At 39.5% G+C, this 21,942-nt stretch overlaps 1 protein-coding gene and 1 long non-coding RNA gene across 3 annotated transcripts; one reads left to right on the top strand and one right to left on the bottom strand.

Annotated features, from left to right (window-relative positions):
- Positions 1 to 1,002: 1,002 nt before the first annotated feature.
- On the bottom strand, positions 1,003 to 21,181 carry fshr (follicle stimulating hormone receptor). 2 transcript variants are annotated; one of them, XM_082543390.1, is made up of 15 exons: positions 20,765 to 21,181; positions 17,695 to 17,766; positions 16,781 to 16,855; positions 16,462 to 16,536; positions 16,288 to 16,362; positions 13,650 to 13,721; positions 13,164 to 13,244; positions 11,022 to 11,090; positions 10,853 to 10,927; positions 8,139 to 8,324; positions 7,341 to 7,561; positions 6,213 to 6,394; positions 5,929 to 6,120; positions 3,140 to 5,698; positions 1,003 to 1,735 (listed from the first exon to the last, which is right to left on the bottom strand). In XM_082543390.1, the coding sequence occupies exons 1-14, from the start codon at positions 20,953 to 20,955 to the stop codon at positions 5,162 to 5,164; spliced, it is 2,103 nt and encodes a 700-aa protein (XP_082399516.1). In that variant the 5' UTR covers positions 20,956 to 21,181; the 3' UTR covers positions 1,003 to 1,735; positions 3,140 to 5,161. The 2 variants fall into 2 exon arrangements, with proteins under 2 accessions (XP_082399516.1, XP_082399517.1); XM_082543391.1 differs by lacking the exon at positions 1,003 to 1,735 and having other exon boundaries at positions 5,203 to 5,313; positions 5,409 to 5,698.
- On the top strand, positions 1,726 to 3,320 carry LOC309712541. The gene is made up of 2 exons (XR_014278321.1): positions 1,726 to 2,040; positions 2,908 to 3,320. It is a non-coding gene; the product is annotated as an uncharacterized lncRNA (long non-coding RNA).
- Positions 21,182 to 21,942: the final 761 nt, after the last annotated feature.

The following is a 21,942-nucleotide window of genomic DNA, read 5'->3' on the forward strand; positions in this document are numbered from 1 at the left end:
GATTGGAATACAACTTTAACGCTTTAACTTGTATATTTATTATGCACGACGACCACCAGAGGGCATTGTTTATCTGCCAACGATTAGTCTTGAACTTGAAGGCTTTATACCGAGGGTGTTTTGTTATACCGTCTCCAGTGCTGTCTAGAGAAGATGTCAGAGAGCATAATGGCATGTCTTTCGGTATTGCAACACTCACTTTTTTTTAGTGCACATAAATTTGAGTGCAAATGCATTAAAATTATTTATCTTTTACTTACTAAAAATTATATGATATGATATAAAAATGAAGAAGACATACAGTGTATGTAGGGGACAGGTAACTGTCTGATGAGCATTAATCTTCATGCAGGACTTGATATAATCTTTTATGAAAATTATGTAGAAATAAAAAGTTATTTAAAAAAAAAAGCAAATTAGGAAATAATGATTGATTATTTATTTTTGTCGTAAGACAACATCGAGCAAAATTTGTAGGATCTATTGAGACTGGTGATTTTATTTGGACTTTTGTGCACACAGATGGAGGTAAACTCACCAGAAATCTAGCCCCAGTAGCATCACCTGGTGGTGAAAGTGTATAATTGCACCCTAACTTTGAATGTTGGCATGTAGGAGGCAGTGTATCCATATCAATGAGATGGTCTTGGATTCCTTCTTGCAGCTGCAGCCTTGAGAGTGTGGGTTGCTAGTGTGTGTGTGTGTGTGTGTAGTGCGTGCGCGCACAGCTTATCTAGCTGCTATATCCACCCCCCCGTAATAAGCAGAAAGAGCAGCTGCGTACCTCTCCTCCTACGCCCACCCACCCACTTTGCTGCACAGAGCAGAGGTTGGGAGGGTCACTTTGTCCTTGAAAGCTTTGGATGCTCTGAAGGACAGCATTGCTAGATAAAGACAGCTCAATTATTGCACGCATATGTGTGTGTGTCTGAGAGAGAGCTTTTCTGTTTGTCACGCCTCTTCGAACGCTCACATTCATCATACAAATTCTATTCCAGCAGAGAGGATATAATAAAACACTTTATAAAATAGTGTAAAAAACAGCACATTGAAATATTCTTCAGAAAAACAGATTCAAAAGTGACACTTAATGGGATGTTTGTTTGAAAACGTAAACACAATTACATTTCAAAGATAATTACAGGTCTGTGGCTTACAAAATAGACAGAGTTGGTGGCAAATTGTAGACATTGAGAGGTTCAGTAGACTGGGTGTATGAGGAGATTGTTAATCAGCAGGTCCCTGCAGTGTTCTTCTTAATGAATATCATTCAATCACAGCACTGAATGTTGAATGAATATGTTTTTTTGCAGTGTGCATATGCTGAAATCTCAAGCATCCAACCTGCTTAAAAACCATTCTGGAGCATTTTAGTTTGTTAGATTATCTCGGGATGCCAGACGGATGGTGTTTGTTACATAGTAGATGAAGTCATTAGTTTTCTCCCCCCTCCATTCTTTTCTTCTTTTACTGCCACCCATCTGGCACGTCACTTGAGTTAAAAGGAACCCATGGGTGTCTAGAAGAGCTGTTTGACCCAGATTTAGTCCAACTACATTCACTAACTACTTTATTAGGTACATTTTGCTAGGTTGAACACCCCTTTGTCTTCACACTGTCTTAATTTTTAAAAGAAATTCAACTGGAATTGAGTGGAGGAAACATTCCTCAGAGATTGTGGTCCATATTGATGTGATAGAATCACACAGGTGCTGCAAGTTTATCAGCTGCACATCTGTGATGATCAGTGTTGGGACTAACGCGTTATTAAGTAACGCGTTACAGTAACTACGTTATTATTGTGGTAACGAGCACGGTAACTAGTTATTATGCCAAAACCGGGAACGCGTTACTTGTTACTGGGATTTAGATAGGCTCGTTATTCGTTACTTCGTGTGGTGGCTATCGCGGAGCTTCCACAGATTCAATAACATTAGCAAGTGGATGAAGAAAGCCAGCAAGTGGATGAAGAAAAGGGAGGCAGGAGGAGAGACCCGAAGCGGCCGCTGGTCCGAGAGTGTCAGGTGAACTGAACTTCAGGTAAGAAGTTATAACCTGCAGTCCATCTGGGTCAGATATGAACCAAGTTTAGGTGGAGTTTATTTTCGTTATGCTGACTTTTTCGTACTGCGTGCTAGCTAGCATGACGGAGTTTCTATACAGCTGGGTGGGTGCTATGAAGTTAATGATGTTGAACTTTATTTTGTTCATAAGGTTAATTATTAGAGTTGCCAACCGTCCCGTAAAAAACGGAATCATCTTGTATTCAGAGAAAATATTACGCGTTTCGTATTGAGGTGAAAAGGAACAGTTTCTCCCAGACTTCAGCTACAATGACAAAGACACACAGCTGGAGTTATTCTGTGTTTACGCCGCACAGCTGCCTCTTCTTCTCTCATCCTCTCACCCTCCCTCTCCTGTTTATACTTCAATGAAACTGATCAATGATCAGCTGATCGGCATGTAGGGCATTAAAAGGGAAAGGGGGGCACAAAGAAATACTTTCTTATTCTCATTTAAAATGTCTCACTTTAAAAAAAAATAATTATCTGAGTCTTGCAACAAACAATTGATAGATTGATACATATATACCATCAGAACAGTGTACATCACTGTCACAACAGTGTTTATTTTCATTCAAAGACTTTATGATTTTTCCTATAATGGCGGCCGGTCTCTAGTCAAAATGCCCGGGACAATTTTTTTGTCCCAGTCCAGCCCTGTATGCAGCTCATCTTCAGTCTGGTGTTACCTACATCTTCCTATTCAGAAGGCAGAATTTCCGAGTTCTGAGTACAATCGAAACTGCAGTTTTCGTGTTGGATGTGAAAAGCAGGCTAGGATAGAATCAGGCGTGGGATTTCTCTTGTGGAAATGTGCACATTATTTTTTCCTTTCTATTGGTAGGTGGCACAGTGCACTTGTGGCAAGTAAGCAAGCTAGAAGACTGGCAATCTTGCTGGGTATCCAGTTACGGAAGCAACACATTAACAAGAGAATTCTGAGTAAAACCAAAGTTACTTTCCCTAGTAACTAGTTACTCTGAAAGTAACGAGTAACTTGAAGTAATTGAGTTACTTTTGATAGAAGTAACTAGTAATGTAACTAAGTTACTAATTTAAAGTAACTTACCCAACACTGGTGATGATGATCTCCCATTTGACTACATCCCAAAGGTGCTCTGCTGGAGTGAAATGTGGTGACTGTGGTGAACTCCTTTTCATTTTCAAGAAATCAGTTTTAGATGATCTGAGCTTTGTGACTCAGTTTGCTCCGTTACATCAAACTCTGAACCTACTATAAGAACGTCAGAATAGAAATCAAGAGTTATCAGACTAAGCAATGCCCAGTTTTCTTACATAACTTGCACACCTTGATTGTACAGAAGTTATTTAAGTTAATGTTGCTATCCTATCAGTTTGCAGTCCGGCCAGCAGATTGTGGCGACATGTGGGACCATCTGGCTCCATAAACAATGACACTATCAAATTAACTCCAATCACCTTTTTCCCATTCTGGTGCTCATTTTGGACTTTAGCAGGTTGTCTTGATTACGTTTACATAGAGGCATGTTTAGAGGGGGAGGAGCTTGGAGTGGCATCCCCCCCCTTTAGTAATCTTGCAATGGTCAACACCATTGGATGAAAGCTTGGTATCAACAATTAGAAATGTAAGTGAGTATATTTACTCCAGTAATTTACTGAAGCAGAGATTTATTGTACTTGTACTTTATTTAAATGCTTCCTTGTTATGTTACTTTCCGCTTTTGATTCCATTTTATTTTGGATACAATTGTTATAATTTCATACTACATAATACTCATTTTAAAGCTTAGCTTCTTTTTATTTTGTACATTAATTGTATTTGTTTTATAAATGAACCTATTGAACAATATATCAGGAATCAAACTCATCAACAGCTGCCTCGTTAAAGAGACGAGAAAAAAATAGCCATTCTATATAAAGAGTGTGTTTACTTTAGGCACTTTGAATACATTTTGATTATATAACTTGTGAACTATTAAGCTGTTTAAGTGTAATTACAACTTTTACTTAGGTTAAGTCTAAATACTTTTTTTCCACCACTTTTCACACAATAAACTTGTAATAAAAAACACAGGGTTGCACACCAAAAATCATACCCAATAATTTCTGTCAGTTTTCTGATCTTTTTGCAAATCAAATATTTAAATTCCCCCCTCTACTGTATTCTTGGTCTCTGCCATGCCACCACATTTAAAAAATCTTGAAAATGCCCCAGTTTATGTGTCTGAATGCACTGAGCTGCTGCCATGCGATTGGCTCATTAAGTATTTGCATTACCAAGCAGCCAAACAAGTACACCTAATAAAGTGGCCAGTGAGTGTATAATTAGTTCTTTTGTGGTCATGTTTGCATGGATTGCTGCAGTGCATAGCTCAGGTAACCAAGTTTAGACACGCCACTGAACACTGTGTCTACTTTGTGCTGAATAGTCAGCTGATACTATTATGATTGAAACATGGTGATTTATGTGTAACCTTAAAGGAGAGGTGAAAACATGGTAGGTATGCATGCTTTCTCTTGGGTCTGAACTGCTCAGATTGTGGCGACATATAAATATAATTTTATAAAAAGCTTTTTGTGACTTGTACACCTCTGGTCTCATGGCCTGGAAGTCTAATCTTGACCACACATGTACATCCCTAACAGAGATCTCAGACTTGCACAGAGACAAGCATCAACTTCTTTGTTGAACTGACCCAGATCTTTATATGGAGGATCATCACTTCTGTTGAGAGCTGGGTCTCTGGATGCTATTTATTAACCGAAGCGCAGTCTTCAGTGGAAGCCTTCACTGGCTCAAGCCCAATAAACACAGAATCAGATTAGGAGCACAAACAGAAGCAAGAGCAAGAGCATTGTTTATTTTAACAATCACTGTGTTTTGCAGACTCCTGGGTCAAATTGTCAAAAATGAGTTCTCAGCTCTTTTGCCTTTCACTTGGTTGAATTTTGTGTTTTTTCTTAGATCTTTCTGGTCTAAGAAGACAGAAAAAATTTCCCAGGTAGTAATCGAAATTCATGATCTGAGGCATCATTTTAAGGAATTAGCAGCCTGTTTGTATCGATATAATATGCAATCAAGGCAAAAAGTCCATACCTGTAAATGTGGGTAAAAGTCAGCACTCTTGTTTTCCATCTAGACTTAGCGTATTGGCCAAGGAATACAAGATAACACGGCTATTCTTTGGAGAGGTCCACGCTGGCTGCTGACACGAGGAACTCTCTGTCCGGTAAATCTGCGCTCGAGTCTTAAACAGCCCGAAGCGAGCTGCGAGGAGAAAGAAATCCCTTCTGAAGTTACGGGTGAAAAAGGCATATAAGAAGGGGTTGGAGCATGAGTTGATGGGGTAGAATAGCACCAACAGTAGCTTGGAGTCTGAGACGGTGATGAGAGGCAGCTTGAGGGCAGCTGAGATGGCGAAGAAAGAGATCGGAGCCATGCAGATGAAGTCTGTGAAGATGAGGACGGCCATGCGTTGAGCCACACGGGTGTCGGCGTGGGCTGGCGCTGATGAAGGCTTGCGAAAGGTGAGGTAGATGCTGAGGTAGCAGCCGCACACACAGAAGAACGCCAAGATGTTGAGGAGGAGAAGACAGACCACGTAGAACTGGGAGACCAGGGACTCAACATCCATGGGGAGGCAGATGCTCACCTGCATGAAGAAATAAAAACAATAAACAGTATTCGGGGGTCTTGACATAATTCAACAATATAAACTATGGACTGGCAGGCTAAATTAGCAGACACCTACAGTATTAGGAGTACCGGTAGTAGTAAAAGTAGTAGAGCAATAAAAGTAGAGTGATGGTTGGTTTAAGAAAGGAGTGAAGTACCACCTTGTAGTAATTGTATCAGCATGTAGTGGTGAAATTTAACACTCACTTTGCCATAGCTGCTGATCCCAACTGTGGGCAGCAGTGCAGCCAGCAAGGAGAAGATCCAGCCTATTGTCATGATGATGCAAGCGTGTCTCAGGCGAAGTTTGCGGTCAAGTCGCAGAGCATGCGTGATGGTGTGCCAGCGCTCCACGGTGATTGCTGTTAAGGTAAACACTGACAGCTCACTGGCGAACACCTGTAAATGACACACAGACACGCTACTTTACAATTCAAACACATGCTTGAATGAGCGTTGTCACTATGTGATGTGATGTGATGAATACACACCGTGAAGAAGCCTGCAGCATTGCAGCCCAAGCCCATCTGCCAGTCTATAGCATAGTTGTAGTACCGTCCACGTGTGAGCATATCCACGGTTGCAATGACTACCAGGTAGATGCCCATGCAGAGGTCAGCAAAGGCCAGGTGGCACATGAGGAATCGAGGAACAGTCAGCTTATAGCGGCTGCCTGATCACAGATAAAGAAGACAAATAAATAAATATCAGCAATAAAATCCACTTAGCAGATCCAAAGTACCAATGAGCCATAACATTAAATATTAAATGGGTGAATAACATGGTAGCAATGGCATTAGCACCTTTAATGGGGTTGTAGGATATGTTAAGCAGAAAATGGGCAGTCACTTCTTTATTTCGCTGCTTTGGAAACGTGAAATGTGGGCAAGTAAAAGGAAGTTTCCAGACAATTTGGAGTAAACTGTCATGGCTAAACAGCTGGGTTAGAGCATTTCTGAAACTGCGTGTCCTGTGAGGTGCGCCTGAGGCTTTTCGAGGCCCATGGCAAAGGATGGCTAGTCCATGTGTCTAATCCCTCAGAATGGCTACAGTTTCCCCAAAACCTATGCTGCACATGAAAGGAAAGGTTTCAGAACCCACAGGGCATCCGAGCGTATTTCACACAGATATGTGTAACTGCAGACTGATCAGAGCAGCAGAGCCACAGCTTGGGTTCCTCCTGCCTTCGCTGCTAACAACACCCAAATTCAAAATATCTCAAAATTTAAGGCTATTGTCTCAAATATTTAAATTACGCATCTCAAGGTTTTGACTTACTAACTAAAACTTCTGAGTAAGTCAAACGTTTGAGATACCTAATTCAGAAAATGGAGTTAATAGCCAAAAATGTTAAATTATAGCCAAATAAAGTGGCAGAAACACGCTTTCATACATTTTGGTTAAGTTTCGGGGAAAAAGTCTTTGGTCAGGTTTCAGGAAATGGTCTCTGATAAAATAGATTAACTGAGAAGGTAAACAATGTATTAAAAAGTTTTCCTGGGTTTACTTTAAACCAGAAAGGCCTGAAGATCTGTCAGTTCCAGTGATGGAGCTGGAGAAATATTTATTTAGGTGTTCTAGACATAAATATCCAAATACCTTTTAATTACATAACATACCTAATAATACAAGGAGAACTACTGTGTTGCCCAGCAGGGCAAGGACAGAGATGATCCAGATGAGGATGCGTAAGGGGGCAGCAGACATTATATCTTCACAGGGGTTGAAGTCATCAGGGGCTGGGCTGCAGGTGATGGAGGTGGAGTTGGAGCAGTGTTCCCTGAAGAAGTGCAGGTTATTTTTAGCCTCGGGGTTGTCGCACAGTGAGTGCCATCCCGATCTAGTACACAACAATACACACAAAGTGGACAACACAGGAACAAAGTAAATGAGTTTTGTTTCAGCAACTGCTTGAGCTGTTGACTCAGAAATGGACAAATAGGATTTTGAAAAGACCATAAAACAAACCAACCCACACATTTGTGTACGTCCATGTAAGGGCTCATCCCAGTGTCTCCCAACATTTTCCTGGCATGCCTCACTTCAAAAGGCAAAAATGCTTCACGCCTAACAGCCCACATTATTATTTATGATCCAAAACAGCATCAAAAATCTTGTTTGTTATATTTTCGCTTACAAAAGAAAATCCAATTAAATTTAGTTTCACTTCATAGCTTTTTTCCCAGCCTTTTTGTAGTCTTTATACCCCACAGTGAGAGAGCCACTGGATTGAAGCGACTGAATATAAGCTTCACAGACAGTTCACACTGTAGTGCCACATTTAATAAACAGTAAGAGTGGTTTCAATCCTACCAGGTAACTCTTTGCAACAAAGTGAAGAAGCAACTTCCCCCAAATCTCATACAATTTCCAAAAAAACATCTTCAGGTGTCTTTTGACTGGCAGAGCACGCGTACCTGTTTCGGTGCATGTTCAGGAAGGCGCAGCAGTGTGATGGGTATGTCAGCTTTGCCTGGCGCAGTTTGGTAAAGAGCTGAAGAGGAGGAAGTTCTTTCAGGTTGAAGGCTGACTCGGCGATCAGCCTCTTGAGGCCTCCAAGGATCGAGTCTGGCAAAGAGGCAAGGGCTGTTTCAGAGATGTCTCTGCAGAAGCAAGCGGAGAAAAAAAGTGAGTTAAAATTTTATTTCCGGAATCAATAGCATGCTTAAATGGACAGTTCACCCCCAAGAAGCAAACAGACATACTTTTCCTCTGGGCTCTAGTGGTATTTATTGAAGTAATTCTTTTGGTGTGAGCTGCTTGGTTTTGAAGACATTTCTGGTCAAAATTTCTGTCATTTCTCGAACGTAATAGAGTCTTTCTTTGAGGTAGTTAAATTGTCTACAAACAAACTTTTAAAAACTCAACAAACCTTGTTTTCTTTCTACTCTACTCAAAGACCACATCTCAAAAACCAGAGCTCAACTGATGAACATAGAAAATAGTGACTGCCCCCCAAGAGTTCAAAGGTTGGTGGTGGAGGAGATGGATAAAATGCCCTAGATAACCTACGCAAGGTTGACATGGCCTGAAAGGGAAATTAACATATCACAAGGACTTTAAAGAGTAGGTCCTGGCAGAGATAACCAAGAAGAAATAAGACATAACATAAGAGAGTGGACCTTCTTTGGGGAACTTACATAAAGGCCTTATCACCTGGTGGAAGATGGGATTTCCCTGTAATGAGGGGCATGTTCACATTATAAGACATAATGATAAACCTTAATGGCCTCCATTCACGATTGAGCTGTAATGGAAGCAGCAGAAAGCAAACAGTTCCTCCTGCTCACAGGAAGCTTTGTCAATATGTTTTTGTTGTTGAGTAACCTGGCCATGTTTTGGGAAAGAGACATTTTTTCTTGGTATTTTTAAGCCTTTTTCTGCCTTTATTGGACACCAAAGCTAGGAGAGAGAGTAGGAGAAAACATGCGACAAAGGGCCTTGAGTTGAATTTTAACTCGTGCCACTGCATTTACGATTTCGTCTCCTGGTGTCTTAAAATTTTTACAGAGTGGTCTTCAGCAACAAGTTTCCAGGCTTTCAGAAGGACTTTCAGTCTTTCTTTGGACATTGGCTGCTTTTTCACTCAGTTTCAGTCCGATCCTTGAAACTTACCATTTTCACAAGGAAACTTGGGTTGTTTTGTTCAACTACTGAACACTCAGCTATGAATCATTCAAGCATAAAAATAGCACCTAACTCAAGTGATTAACTAGTGCCGTGTCTATACATAACAAAAATCTCAGCGAAGAACCAGTTCTAAATTGTATCTTTAGGCACTTTGTTACAAGCAGCCTGTCACAGAAACACATCATTTGTTCCAATTTCTTCAACTGAATATACCAGAAATACTAAAATAATACCGCAGTTTGACAGGCATAAAATACATTTTTTTTAGCCAAGGTGATTCCCTAAGAGCTGTTAGCCAAAAGCTTGGCAAATCATGTTATTGTGTTCAATGTGTTGAAATATGAGGGAAACTGGACAAGTGGAGGAGAAAAGAAGAAGTAGCAGCCCCTAAAACTATCGACAGCAGATGAACAACAACATTTGAACTTCCTGTCCATAAGAAATGGGAGGAAAAAAATCCAGCAAAGACGTGACACAGGGCCTGAGAGACGCATCAGGCCCTTCAGCTTATCCATCTGCTGTTCACTGAAGGCTCATGAGAAATGCTCTCAGTGAAAGGATGGCTGTCAAGAAGCCCTTCTTAAGGAAGCAAAACAGGAAGAAAAGGCTGAGGCATGCCAGATTACACAAGAACTGGACTGAAAATCAGTGTGGATGGGTCTTATGGAGTGATGAATCTGAAGGTGAAATTTCTGGTGCAAATCGTTATCACAGTGTGCGGGTTAGGTCAGGACAAACTCTCTCTCACTTGCGTTCTACACTGTTTTAAAGAATCGCTGCATCCATTTACAATTTTCACTCTAAAATATAAGATTTCTGCACAGTACTATAATATTTTTTATGGTTTAAGCACCGCAAGGCAAGTGTCTTTCAGTTCTGTCACATGTAAGTGAAGGCAAACAGTTCTACAGCTAATATCTCCAAAGCTGGGAAACCCACACCAAAACAATCTAGATGGATAAATGTCACCACAGCCCAGAGGAAAAATGCATTAATTTAATTTAGGGGTGAACTGCCTTTTTAACAGATTCTTCTCTTCCCCTTAGTGTGCTGTCTGTAATAGAGATTTGATCAGTTCATAAAATATAAATTTTCATGAAATGCACTTGGATTTAAGAGAAGTGCCAGCTGAATAAAAAAAAAGAAAAGAAAGAAGCTGAAGAGAAGCTACTGTTTGATTGCCAAGTGACTGCCAGGGAGTGAAGGAAAAAAAACATCACAGTGATGATAGTCCAAAAGAATAACAAATAATTTGTCTGATTCTTACTTCAGTAGACATGTCTCTTTGTTAGGGGAATAAACAGAAATCTCCATTTCCAGGTAGAGTCCATCATGTTCACCTGACCCTAAACTATTTTTAATCTTAGATCTGTAAAGATTTTCCAAGTCTGTGCAGATATCATCTCCCACCCCCTGCTTTCTCCAACATTCTGACTTTAATAAGGTATGATGAGCAGGGTGAATCATTTAGGCATGAGTTACTGTTGAATGTCATGCTTACAGTACCACCAACTCACTGGAACCCACAAAGGCACTGGGACTGATGTGAGTAAGCTGTCGGTTGCCTCTTAGGAACCTGAGAGCAAGGGAGAAAGAGAGAGTGGAGTTAAATGTGTATGTTTTTTTTTTAAAATCTTCTGTTTGTAATTGTGTCTCTGCCTGTGACTCACAATCTGTGCATCTTTGTTCCGTTGAAGGCGTCACTTGCCACCTCCTTGATGCCATTTCTGGTGAGCCGTCTGTCATTAGAAAGGGAAGCCAAATTACAGTCATGTGGCTCCAACACAGAACATTTCCAACTGTAAACTTACTTAGCTATCAATGCCAATTTTAGTGTTTGCACTTCTTTTGTTCTCAGTGAGTAAAGCTGTACAAATACAAAGAGTTTTAGTGCAACACTGAGTAAAGCGTTGATATGATTGTGTCGCCTTCTACTGCCTCTTCTGCTTCCTACTTTTCTTCTGTATTTAACAGTATGGATCTCAGACGCTGCCATCAAAATGTTTTGTTGGAAGGATCCTGCATTTATGGAAAAAAAATCCAGCTTCTTCTTGCTGAGTGCTGATTGCATCCTTTTATCCATCTCTATTAATTTACAGCCAGCAGCCTTCTGGATTACTATAGCACAAAGTCTGGTAGGAAAAAAAGTTAATAATAACAACTAGCCCGGCACTGCTGACTGAATTGGAGAACATCGAGTTCTGTAGATAAAAGCTGCACAAACAAAGATGGTTTTGTTCGCTTTTTTACCGCGCAGTCACAGAATAATAAACTTGCTTTGAAGTCTGGGTGCAGAGAGTCACAGCCTACCAATGATGGCCCTGAAGCTTTGAATTTGAACGAATATTTATTTATCAGACACAGAATTTAAAGTAGACTTTTTGCTCTTCATAAGCTGAAGACTATGCAGTTTGATTCCCAGTTATCAGAGTTCATAAGAGGTAACTGGGACTGCAGAGTGCATTTATTCCTGTAGGAATGATGAGTGAGTGGCATTTAGTGATACATACTTACATATTTTACATGTAAAAGCAAATTTGACATTTATTTCCTTCAACTGGTACCACCCTTTCTGAATTAGCTTAGTACAAAGCCTGGAAGGAAATAATAATAATGATAAGCCTGGCACAATTCAAAGGTTTAAAAAATCCACCTACTCCCTCCTGTAAGACTCATTAGTTAACACATTATATTGTTTTTTTGAAAGTGTAAAAAAAAAAAACCCCAAATCAAAACAGTTTTACACGAGGTTATGTGCCAGACTATTTGTTGGATAGGTAGAGTAACTTCCTGACTGCCCGATAAGCTACTTAAAGCCAAGAAATAGTCAGACATATCATCCCTGTAAAACCACAAGAGCTGAACAAATACAATTTTTATTAGTAGATAAATTATAAATTAAGTTATACAGTAAATTATACAGAAATGTGGCTCCACTGCTGTCTCCTATGTTAAGCTAACTTTTAAGCTAACCTATTGCTGGCTAAAGCTCCTGGTGATTTATGCACATTAAACAAACAGCTAAACTACTGCTACAAGTAAAAGTAGTGCTGTCAGCAAAGGTTTTTAAAATCAAAAAGGTCACACTGGCTTCAGTAATACGGGATTGATATCAATAATTCATTAGCAATTAAGCTGCATCTTCACTACTGGAACCTGTCATGGTTGAACTAATGCTAACTCAAATTTTCGATCTGTACCTACCAAATGACTGCTAACAAAGTTTTCGTAGGACTCTCTGAAGTCCTGTTAAAAATTAAACACTAAAACTAAACTCCCCAGAATTTGGTGGCTTGTAGAATCACCTTGAGTAGCATAACTTTGGTAAGTTGTTTCTGTATGACTTTATCGGTCTCTTACATCATTGTGGAGAACCTTTGGCTCACTCTTCTGTACAACATTGCTCTATTAGTATGTGGGTTGATTTAAAATCTTAATTTTTAAACTAGCAGCAGTTTTTTTTACAGATGAAAATGATTGAGTGAAAGCATCAAGAAGCCTTAAATAGAGGTAATTAATTACTGCTATCTCAAAATTACACTAATGCTTTCATTTTTTTTTTCAAAGAAAACAATCTGTGACATATGCAAAAAGCAAAAAAATGTAATTTTATGTTAGATTAATGATCTGCAGCTGAAAAGGAAAGCACAAAAATTTATAAAAGGCAATAAAAGTATGAGTATGAAACAGAAAAAAGGAGAAACTCAGTGAGGGCAAAGAGCATTTCGTGGAACATTCATCACTGTGCATGTAATGCCCACTTGGATCTGTGAGGGTGATGTGTTTCTAAAAAAGAAAGATGAATCGCTTACATCTCTGCAATGGTTTGAGTGCAGAGGCCTCTGAAGGCATTGGCAGGGACTCTCTTTATGTGGCTGTTGTCCTGAAGATCCCTAAGCAGTACAAAGAACAAAAACTTTAAGATAAATGACCACTATTGCTAAGTAAGTGGTAGAAATACATTTTTTAGTGGAAAACCCCCCCAAAACAGCAGAAGGTGTAAAACATTAGGAAGCCTTCAGCAGTGCCTGTCTAATCCACTGTCTTTTTGAAGATGACAGATGTCAGTTGGGAGACAGTTTGAATATGGATTTTTAAAGGATGACGGCTAGGGACAGATGGTGCGTGTTCCTGATAGTCTGTTTGGTAAGAACTGCTGAATTCTTACTGCAGTAATATATGATTAGTGGTGTGATTTCTTATGGGAGTATTTAATTCTGTATGCATATAATAGCCTATAAATTCACATGTGGAGGCGTGTATATGAGATCGTTTTTTGTAATTGTACTGAGACCTACAGCAGAAAGCAGGCGGTGGAATGGATCTTGGAGAAGTCTGGAAAAATCCTGAGCCCGGTGTTGGAGATAGTCCTGTGATGTAAAAGTAAAGGTTTAACCAGAACATGTTACTAAATTGTAACCTCTGAAAAGCAGACACTAAGCAGGGAGTAGCAGTGATAAAATCACATACACTGTCTCATCCATTGTAATAAATTAGATTAAAAAATAACAAAGACATACTGATGTCTGATGTGTCTGCCATCCTAACATAACTTAAAGACGATTCTCGGGAATCTCATTGTTGGTGCAAAAATGCCATTTTATGTTCGTTGCTCTGTGTGCTATCATTGGCATTTTTAAAAAATTCAGTAATAAAAATGGGGACAAATTATGTGTTTTTGTGGCAGCTAGTAACAAATTGCCTAAAAATACAACTCTAGTTTCTCCCCCAAGTTAGGTGAATTTTTCATGCTTATGATTCATATTTTAGCATTACGTGACTTACAAAACAAGCAAACAAAAAAAAACAAAACAAAAACCCATTCCTCTGAAAATGGTCAGGTGGAATAAAAATGACTAAAAAAAGCAAACAGTGTCTAAAGAAAAACTTCAGAAAGCCTGGAGAACTTTTGCTCAAGATAACTTTAAAGAATTACAATAAAGTCTTGCTCCTTGAAAGAGACATGTATACTAATGGAGAAACTTTCTACTAATAACAAAAGTGTAACGTATCCATTGCTTCCTCCCACATTTTCACTGCAGAACCTCTGATATAATTGTGACACTTCACATCAGTCTGTCATGAAAACATTTGCTCCTCTCAGGGGGCGCTGAGCTACAACTGCTGAGTAGCCTGGCTTATTAACCAGCCAGGTAGCTAATTATACTAAATATATCTCTGAGTCACTCCATGTTGATAAGTGATTTTAAGTCTGAACCAGCTAATTGGATGTCAACATTATGAAGACCCTTTAAAGTTTGAGAACTCCTGGATTAAAGGTTAGGGTTCGGGCTACGATGAATCACAGATTTGTGCATGAAATATTCATATTCATGGTTTATGCACAGATTGGTGCATAGGCACCGTTTACCAATGAGGTCCAACGTGTTTTTGTAATGTAGGCCATTTGTTGTGTTTCGGTCCCTGCTATATTTGTGGGTTATATTATGTTTCTTTGTGCATGTAGTTTCTCCTGCTTTCTATGTTCTCCTGTTGCTCCTATCACGTTTAGTCGTAGCCCTCATGTCTAATTGTCTCTTGTTTACATCCTGTTTTATGTTTGGTTTTACTTCCTACGTTTACCTCTTTTTGTGATTGTTTGCCATTCGGCCATCAGACTGTCTGATTGTTTTCATCTGTTTAATAACCAACTGGAAACCAGCTGTTACCCCTATCTGTGTGTGTGTATGTATATGTAGTGTTTCCTTGGTCTTTGTCTTTGATTGTCAGTCAGTGACTTCTGATTTGATTTCTCGTGTTTCCTTTAGTGGATCAGGAAACAGGATCAGCCATTTAAAATATTCTAAATCAGGTGTAGGCGCCTATACAGCCAATTTAAAATCTTTTAAAATCACCCATTAACCGGTGTACAATTTCAATCCCAGGACGTTCTTGCTGTGAGGCAAGAATTACTTTCATATAGTCAAGTAATACCTGTGAGCCAAAAGCTCAGGCTTCAGGCTGCTCCGACAGTTTTTTTTCTACTTTTGGCTCTGTGTGATGTTAAAGAGGGCCAGAATTCCTATTATGATCCTCTTACACAGGTCTGGCTCTAAGTCTAAAGAAGGGGTCCCCAATCCCAGTCCATGAGGGCCAGTGTCCCTGCAGGTTTTAGATCTCACCCTGGGTCAACACACCTGAATCACATGATTAGTTCATTACCAGGCCTCTGAAGAACTTCAAGACATGCTGAGGAGGTAATTTATCCATTTAAATCAGCTGTGATGGATCAAGGACACATCTAAAACCTGCAGGGACACCGGCCCTCGTGGACTGGGATTGGGGACCCCTGGTCTAGAGCCTCACCCACCTGCTCATAGAAGATGAAATGGATTATTTCCATGGGCTGCATAAAGGCCCAGCATAAGATGAATAAGGAGTATTTTGAACTGCAAATTTTGCAAAGCTATATTAACAATATGGAGCCGTAAACAAGCATAATAACACCCCCACGACCCCCAAGGAAAATATTTGAAAACAAACTAAACTTGCACTAAGGTGGCCCTCTTTAAAAAAGCAATCGCTTTATTTTTTTCCATCACAGATTTCTGTTTATGTGTCCCAGTTTTCACAAATTGGGACAAACAGTAACAGTTAAGAATGTCTGTAAGGGATTTGAGCGCTGCAGTGTTCTTTATAAACTGCTACTTTGAGATTGTTTCAAAAGACATAAAATAATACTTTTTTTTTGTTTGCAACAAATTAAAGTAGCAGTCATGAAATGGCCTTTAAGTCATTTTGTGGAAAAAAAGACTTTCCCCCCCCCATGTTGGGGATGAAGGGTGACACCGGGGAGCCAAGCTCATTAAAAAATAATGTCTTTGATCATTTGCGGGCCATCAGAAGTAGGGCTGTCACCCGTGACCTATTTTGGACTCACAATCAGTTTTGAGAGACAAACTGTGGTAGAAATGTGAACTCTCACTGAGTACTCACAAGAACCGTAGTCTTGCCATGTTCCTGAATGCATCGGGGTGGATGGAACTCAGGTGTTTTGACTTTGTTAAGATTCTGAAAGAAACATATTTCAGTCAGATTCTCATTAATATAAATGACTGGTTTGCAATTACGGGGTTTCACAGGTGCTATTATCCTGCCAGTTATACTTACATCTCACTGAGTTCAGGGAGGTCGGAGAAAGCAAAAGCCCCGATATTCCTCAGAGCAGCATTTTTAGATATTAAACTGAGGGAAACACACGAATATGAAATATATTTTAAAAAATCATGTGGTCTATTATTCATTCACACTCATTCTTTGGAGTCTTTTTTTGTCTCCGCCACCCCTCGGATGCTTAACTTCTCAACTATTTGGGTGATCTTCCTCAGAGGCCGGAGCTCTTCATGTTCCATTACAAAGACTAAACACAAACATGTAGGATAAAATCTGCTTTATGCAGTCAGCGGCTTTTAGTAATCAGTATACTCACATTTTGGTGAGCTGAGGGAGGCCAGAAAAGGCAAAAGCACCAATACTCTCCAGCATGTCGTTCTCGGATATGGTCCTGTAGTTGGCAGTAATGACGAGTAAAAGAAAAAGTAAAGAATATAAAAGTTATTATAGGAGGGTTTTTTTGTAATCGATGTCTCAAATCAGACAGAATCCTCGGATTTTTCCTGTAAAGTTATTAAAAAATAAAAACAAACTTTGGGTGTAGGACACACCCAGGTTAAATATATGTGCAAAACACAGTTTCTATTTGCAATTCCTATGGTTTTAAAATCAATAAGTCTCTTAAATAAACTCTGCAGATGAATCATGAAAATCACAACAGAGGCAACTAAAAAGTTCAATCTATTATCAAACATTTTTTAACTTGTGATTGCTTTCTTTTACACTTTAACATGTAAGAGTCAGCACCTGCAACTATTTTCACTTTTGAAGCTGAACAACTGATCCTTGCTTGATCAATATTTTAATCACTACTAATTAAAATGATTCATAGCAGCAGAAAAAAAGAACAATTTAATTTGAAATCACTGTTTGCTAATTATAAAAGTTTATTGTAGAAATATATTTATGTAGAAAGCAAAGTGATAACGTAATTGGCACCATGTACAAATTGTCACATGAGTACAAAATCAATATCTATAACTCCAGCTCTTGTTAAATATGAATGTGGACCAAAGTGATTTTATTCATTCAATAAAAAAAAATTGATCCCCAATATGGAGATCAATTGTTTTATTGAATGAATACAGTGGCATTCCTGGCTGTGTTACCAGGAATGCAACTGAATTATTCCCCGTCTGTTTGGATGATCCATATCTCGTGTGTTTTGACCTCCTCAGCACATTATGCTCCGCATCGAAGAACAAACATAATCGACAGGCGCACACTTACAGTTCCATTAGGTGCTGGAGGCTGGAGAAGGCGCCCTGCTGAATCTCTCTGATCTGCGTCTGCTTAACTTCCCTGTTGATGCAGAAACAGCCACTCACATCAGGTTTCAGCACTTCACACTGATCACAAGGCTCGCAGGGGCTTTGTGTGCACACTGACCACTGAAGAAGGTCAGTTACTCAGTCACGATGAGATTTTTTTTCTTTTCATGTGTGAAACAAAATATATGTGAAGAAAGTCTACACGAGTTCCCAAGCTCTTTGCATGTGGTCTTGCATACTTGCAGCATACTTACTGCATACTTGCAAATATCCCCACTGTTCCCGAGCCTTGACCTTCGAGCAAAATATAGAGCAGAAGAGAACACACGCATGGCCTCCTGGGAGATCGCAGCGCATCTCTAGGGATGTTTGCTTCTTCTGCCACAAGTGTGTCCTTGTCTTGAGTGTGTGTCAGCTGTATTTACTCATAGGCTATGTTTTTTTGTTCTGTTTTTTTGGAAAGATAGATTGTGTAAGGAGAAACTGCTCGTGTGTACGTTTCGATAGAAGTTTGAATAAATGCTTAGGGTGATTCTAATCTTCACCTCACCCTGTCTCTTTCTCTGGAAGGCCTTGAGATTCTTTGCAAATGTTTAAGCAGCCAAAGCAAAAGGTCACTGTTTACTATGAGTGGCATCACCCTCAGATCTGCATGAGACACCTAAATCAATCATGTCACCTTTAATCAAGCACTACAGGTTAAAGTGACACTATGAAAGTAGAAATAACTTTACCTAGGGCTGTTTGATATAACGATATATATCGGATGACAATATAAAAACGTCTAAGTTTCATTTTACGCTATCGTTTGTTTCGTGGTGTTGTAAAATAAACTGTTTACGGCAATATTTTTTCATCGTTTTGATGGTCACTGTAGTGGCTATATTAATTTCTTAAAGTTCTCTCTTTCTCTTATATTTTATATAACCACAGGGACGGACAAGCGCCTGTTTTTATTTGTTGTCGTTAGCAACAACGACTGTAACAGCATCGCGTGTCCGCTTGTTTATGTTCCACATAAACCTTTCACAATAAAGCTCAAGATCCTGTTGAGACTTTTCAAAATAAACTGAATCACGTGAAAGAGCAGATTATTTACAGATGAGAATTAAAAAAGAGCTGCCAGGTCCTAAAAAATAAACCTTAGACTCAAACATTAGAACAGGCTTTTCCCCGCAATACTCACAAAGAAAACTGTGGCCTTTACAACTTATGTCTAAAAATGTATAGTTTCATGCATCGGTTAAAACACTCGACTCCAGCTACATGATGCACAGCTGGAACACTTCCCGCAAGTCGAGCTGCCCGAGATTCACAGAATTTACAGAAAATGTTACATTTTTGTGATTTATATCGTTATCGGACGATAGAATTCTTATATCGGGATATGAGATTTTGGTCATATCGCACAGCCCTAACTTTACCTGAGGCTTGGATTTCTCTACACTAAAGATGGGAACTTTGCTCATTTTCCTGGTACCAAAATCATGAATGAATGTCTTGATTGCTTAATCTGTATTAAAAAAAATGTACAAACAGGACTTTATCATAACTGGGCAACAGCTAAGGCAATCATCGTGTTATAGTGCAGACAACACAATGCGCAATCCTTCGACAGTTTCATCCTGTATTCTGCTGATTGATAACAGTAACACACAAAGTAGCATAAGAAAAAGAAAAAGACTGCAAGCTCATAACCCAGACTGTCCTGGTGGGAAGCTCTGACTTTTAAACCCTTCATTTTGTTTGTTTACAAGAAAACTCAGCGGGGGGTCTTTAACCTGTGGCTACCTGCTCAGTGGCCAACAATAGTAAGTAGCTGCTGCTGCGCTACAAGGTGCCGAGGATGAGCAGAAAAACTTTGCATGCATTTCCCCGAATCACTAAATGTTTAATGAAACCAACCGAGTCAAGTTGAGAGCAAAACTGAACCACTCGTCCAGGCAGATGAGCGAGGATTAGACAGGAACGTCCGGATGATTATGCACGTTCACGGATGAGATTCAAATTTGTAAACATTTCATAGCTACTGTATAGCTTTAATATGGTGAATGGGTGGTGGGATTTATAGACACATTTGCTGCTCCACTCGCATGTCAGTTTGAGGGATGTCGCCAATTATACAAATTAAAGTTGCTCCACATAAGGAAATCAGCTCAGACTACAAAACAGCAGAAGCTATAATTTATGTACTTTGTGGTTGTTCAGGTTTAAAGTTTCAGGCTTTCTTGAAAGCAAACTTTCAAGCTACAGAAAGAAAAAAAACTCGAATTACATCACTGGGTCTATTTTAAACTTAATGTGTGGAGCGTGAGAGATGCGGGTACTCAAAAAGGAATGAAAAACTTTTAAGCTGCATTATTGAATATCTGGGATCATGTATTTAGTAAAGCTTGGTAAAGACAGAAAGGTATCTTTTTGGCTCTGCTGGTTTGGACTTGACTATTCCTTAGTTTTTCTAGCTCTTGTGAGTCTCAAAGAAAGAAAAGTGTAAGCATGCTATCAAATACTGCCTGCAAACAATTACCAGAAAAGAATGGTGATCAGGTGATAGGTAGACTTCATTTAGAGGGGAGGGGGAATAATGTAATCCGAGGAAAACTGGTACATACATCTCCTTAAAAACAGTAAACAGAATGGGGAATAAAATCTATTAACATGTGTGACACTCCATTGAAGGCTTTCTATGGGCTTTTCTAATTTTCAGGGGATTTATATGAATTTTTCACCACTCTAGCAGTGTTACACTTTAAATATTACATCACATTAATTTAATTCATTTAAATGAATAGTGTGCTTCTTTAAAATCAGGATGAAACACAAAGAAAAATAACAAACAGCTGACAGTATCATACAGTAAAGTTTCATTCCGCACAGCGCTGTATTATAATGTTACATTGATGATGATTAGGCATGGTAGCTTAATATAATCTAACAATGATGGCAAAAAAAGTAAACATCTGGATCCACAACCAGTGGATCCTTTTGTGTGTGAGTCTCTGTGTGCTTGTGTGTTTGTGTGTACTCACAGGCACTGGGCGCTGGAGATGTTGGAGGGAAACGCCGTGACTCCAAACATGACCTGGCAAGACGGGCACGAGGTTTGTTTGGCCAAACTGGGATGAAATCCAGGTCTAATGTCCATTTCAGAGCCGCGCGCCGAGGCTGCTGCCGTCTTTATCGTAACGATCAGCAGCATCATTAGTGTCATTACCAACATCACTTCAGTCTGCCAGGGTCCACAGAGTGGTTTCACTTTTCTAGTTTGTCTTCTTTTTGTGTCTTTTACTCTGATATTGTCTCTGGTCCACGCTCCACATTTGATATGAACGCTTTTACCTGTCTGTCCGCTCGGGGGTTCAGCGCCAGGTCAGTTAGAGAGAAATGTGAGGTGTTTTGGTGTTTTCTGTCATGCAGTAGTGAATGCTGGGGGCGTGTGAAAAGCTCATGGGAGTATGAGGATGTAGGAGGTCTCAGCTGGGTGGAGTTATGTGTGTTTTTCTACTGTGTAACAACTTCCAGAACAGAGCATACGTCTTGATAAGATATAAATGACTGGTGTTCTATGAGCTGAGACTGCAAGAGAAGAATAAGTGTAGTGATGCGCTGTGAAAAACTGTGCAGTCCTCTTCCTTCTGTGAATGTGTATTTTCTTTTTCCTGTCCTATTATGTCAAATGTAGGTAAAGATCCCTTTAATAAGATCAAAAAAATAATATTTAACCTCATTGTTGGCTGTCGTGCATCTGCAAGCTTCTGTGCAACCCAACTCCACACCACTTCATTGTATATTTTCTGCATCTGACTTATCATCCCTGTTTCCCTGAGTGCCTGCGCTCATCTGTGTTGAGGTTTTGTTGCTCCTCTTGCCACCCCTGGCTTTTCATGTATACGCATGGAAAAGCGTTCAGGTTCCTGAACAGAAGAGTGCCACAAATATTAATGACTGCAGATGGAAATTTCAGTTTTCCTTTGAGTCATCTGGTCCTGCCTAAAAAGCTTCAGTGCACGTTACGACAGCTTTTCTTAAAAACACTCTTGCTGCCAAATATGCAGTACCTTATACACTCGTCAGACACTCACTTGTTATTATATAGTGCAGTAAAGAGGCGACAGTAAAGTAGGGAGAAATAGAAAGAGTGGCAAAAGACATGTAGCAAAGAGCCTTCGGTCGGAGTCTAATCTCAGGTTACTCGATTTTGCCTTTC

The sequence above is a fragment of the Aulonocara stuartgranti genome, assembly GCF_965226115.1.
Source record: "Aulonocara stuartgranti genome assembly, chromosome: 8".
NCBI classification, from domain to species: domain Eukaryota; kingdom Metazoa; phylum Chordata; class Actinopteri; order Cichliformes; family Cichlidae; genus Aulonocara; species Aulonocara stuartgranti.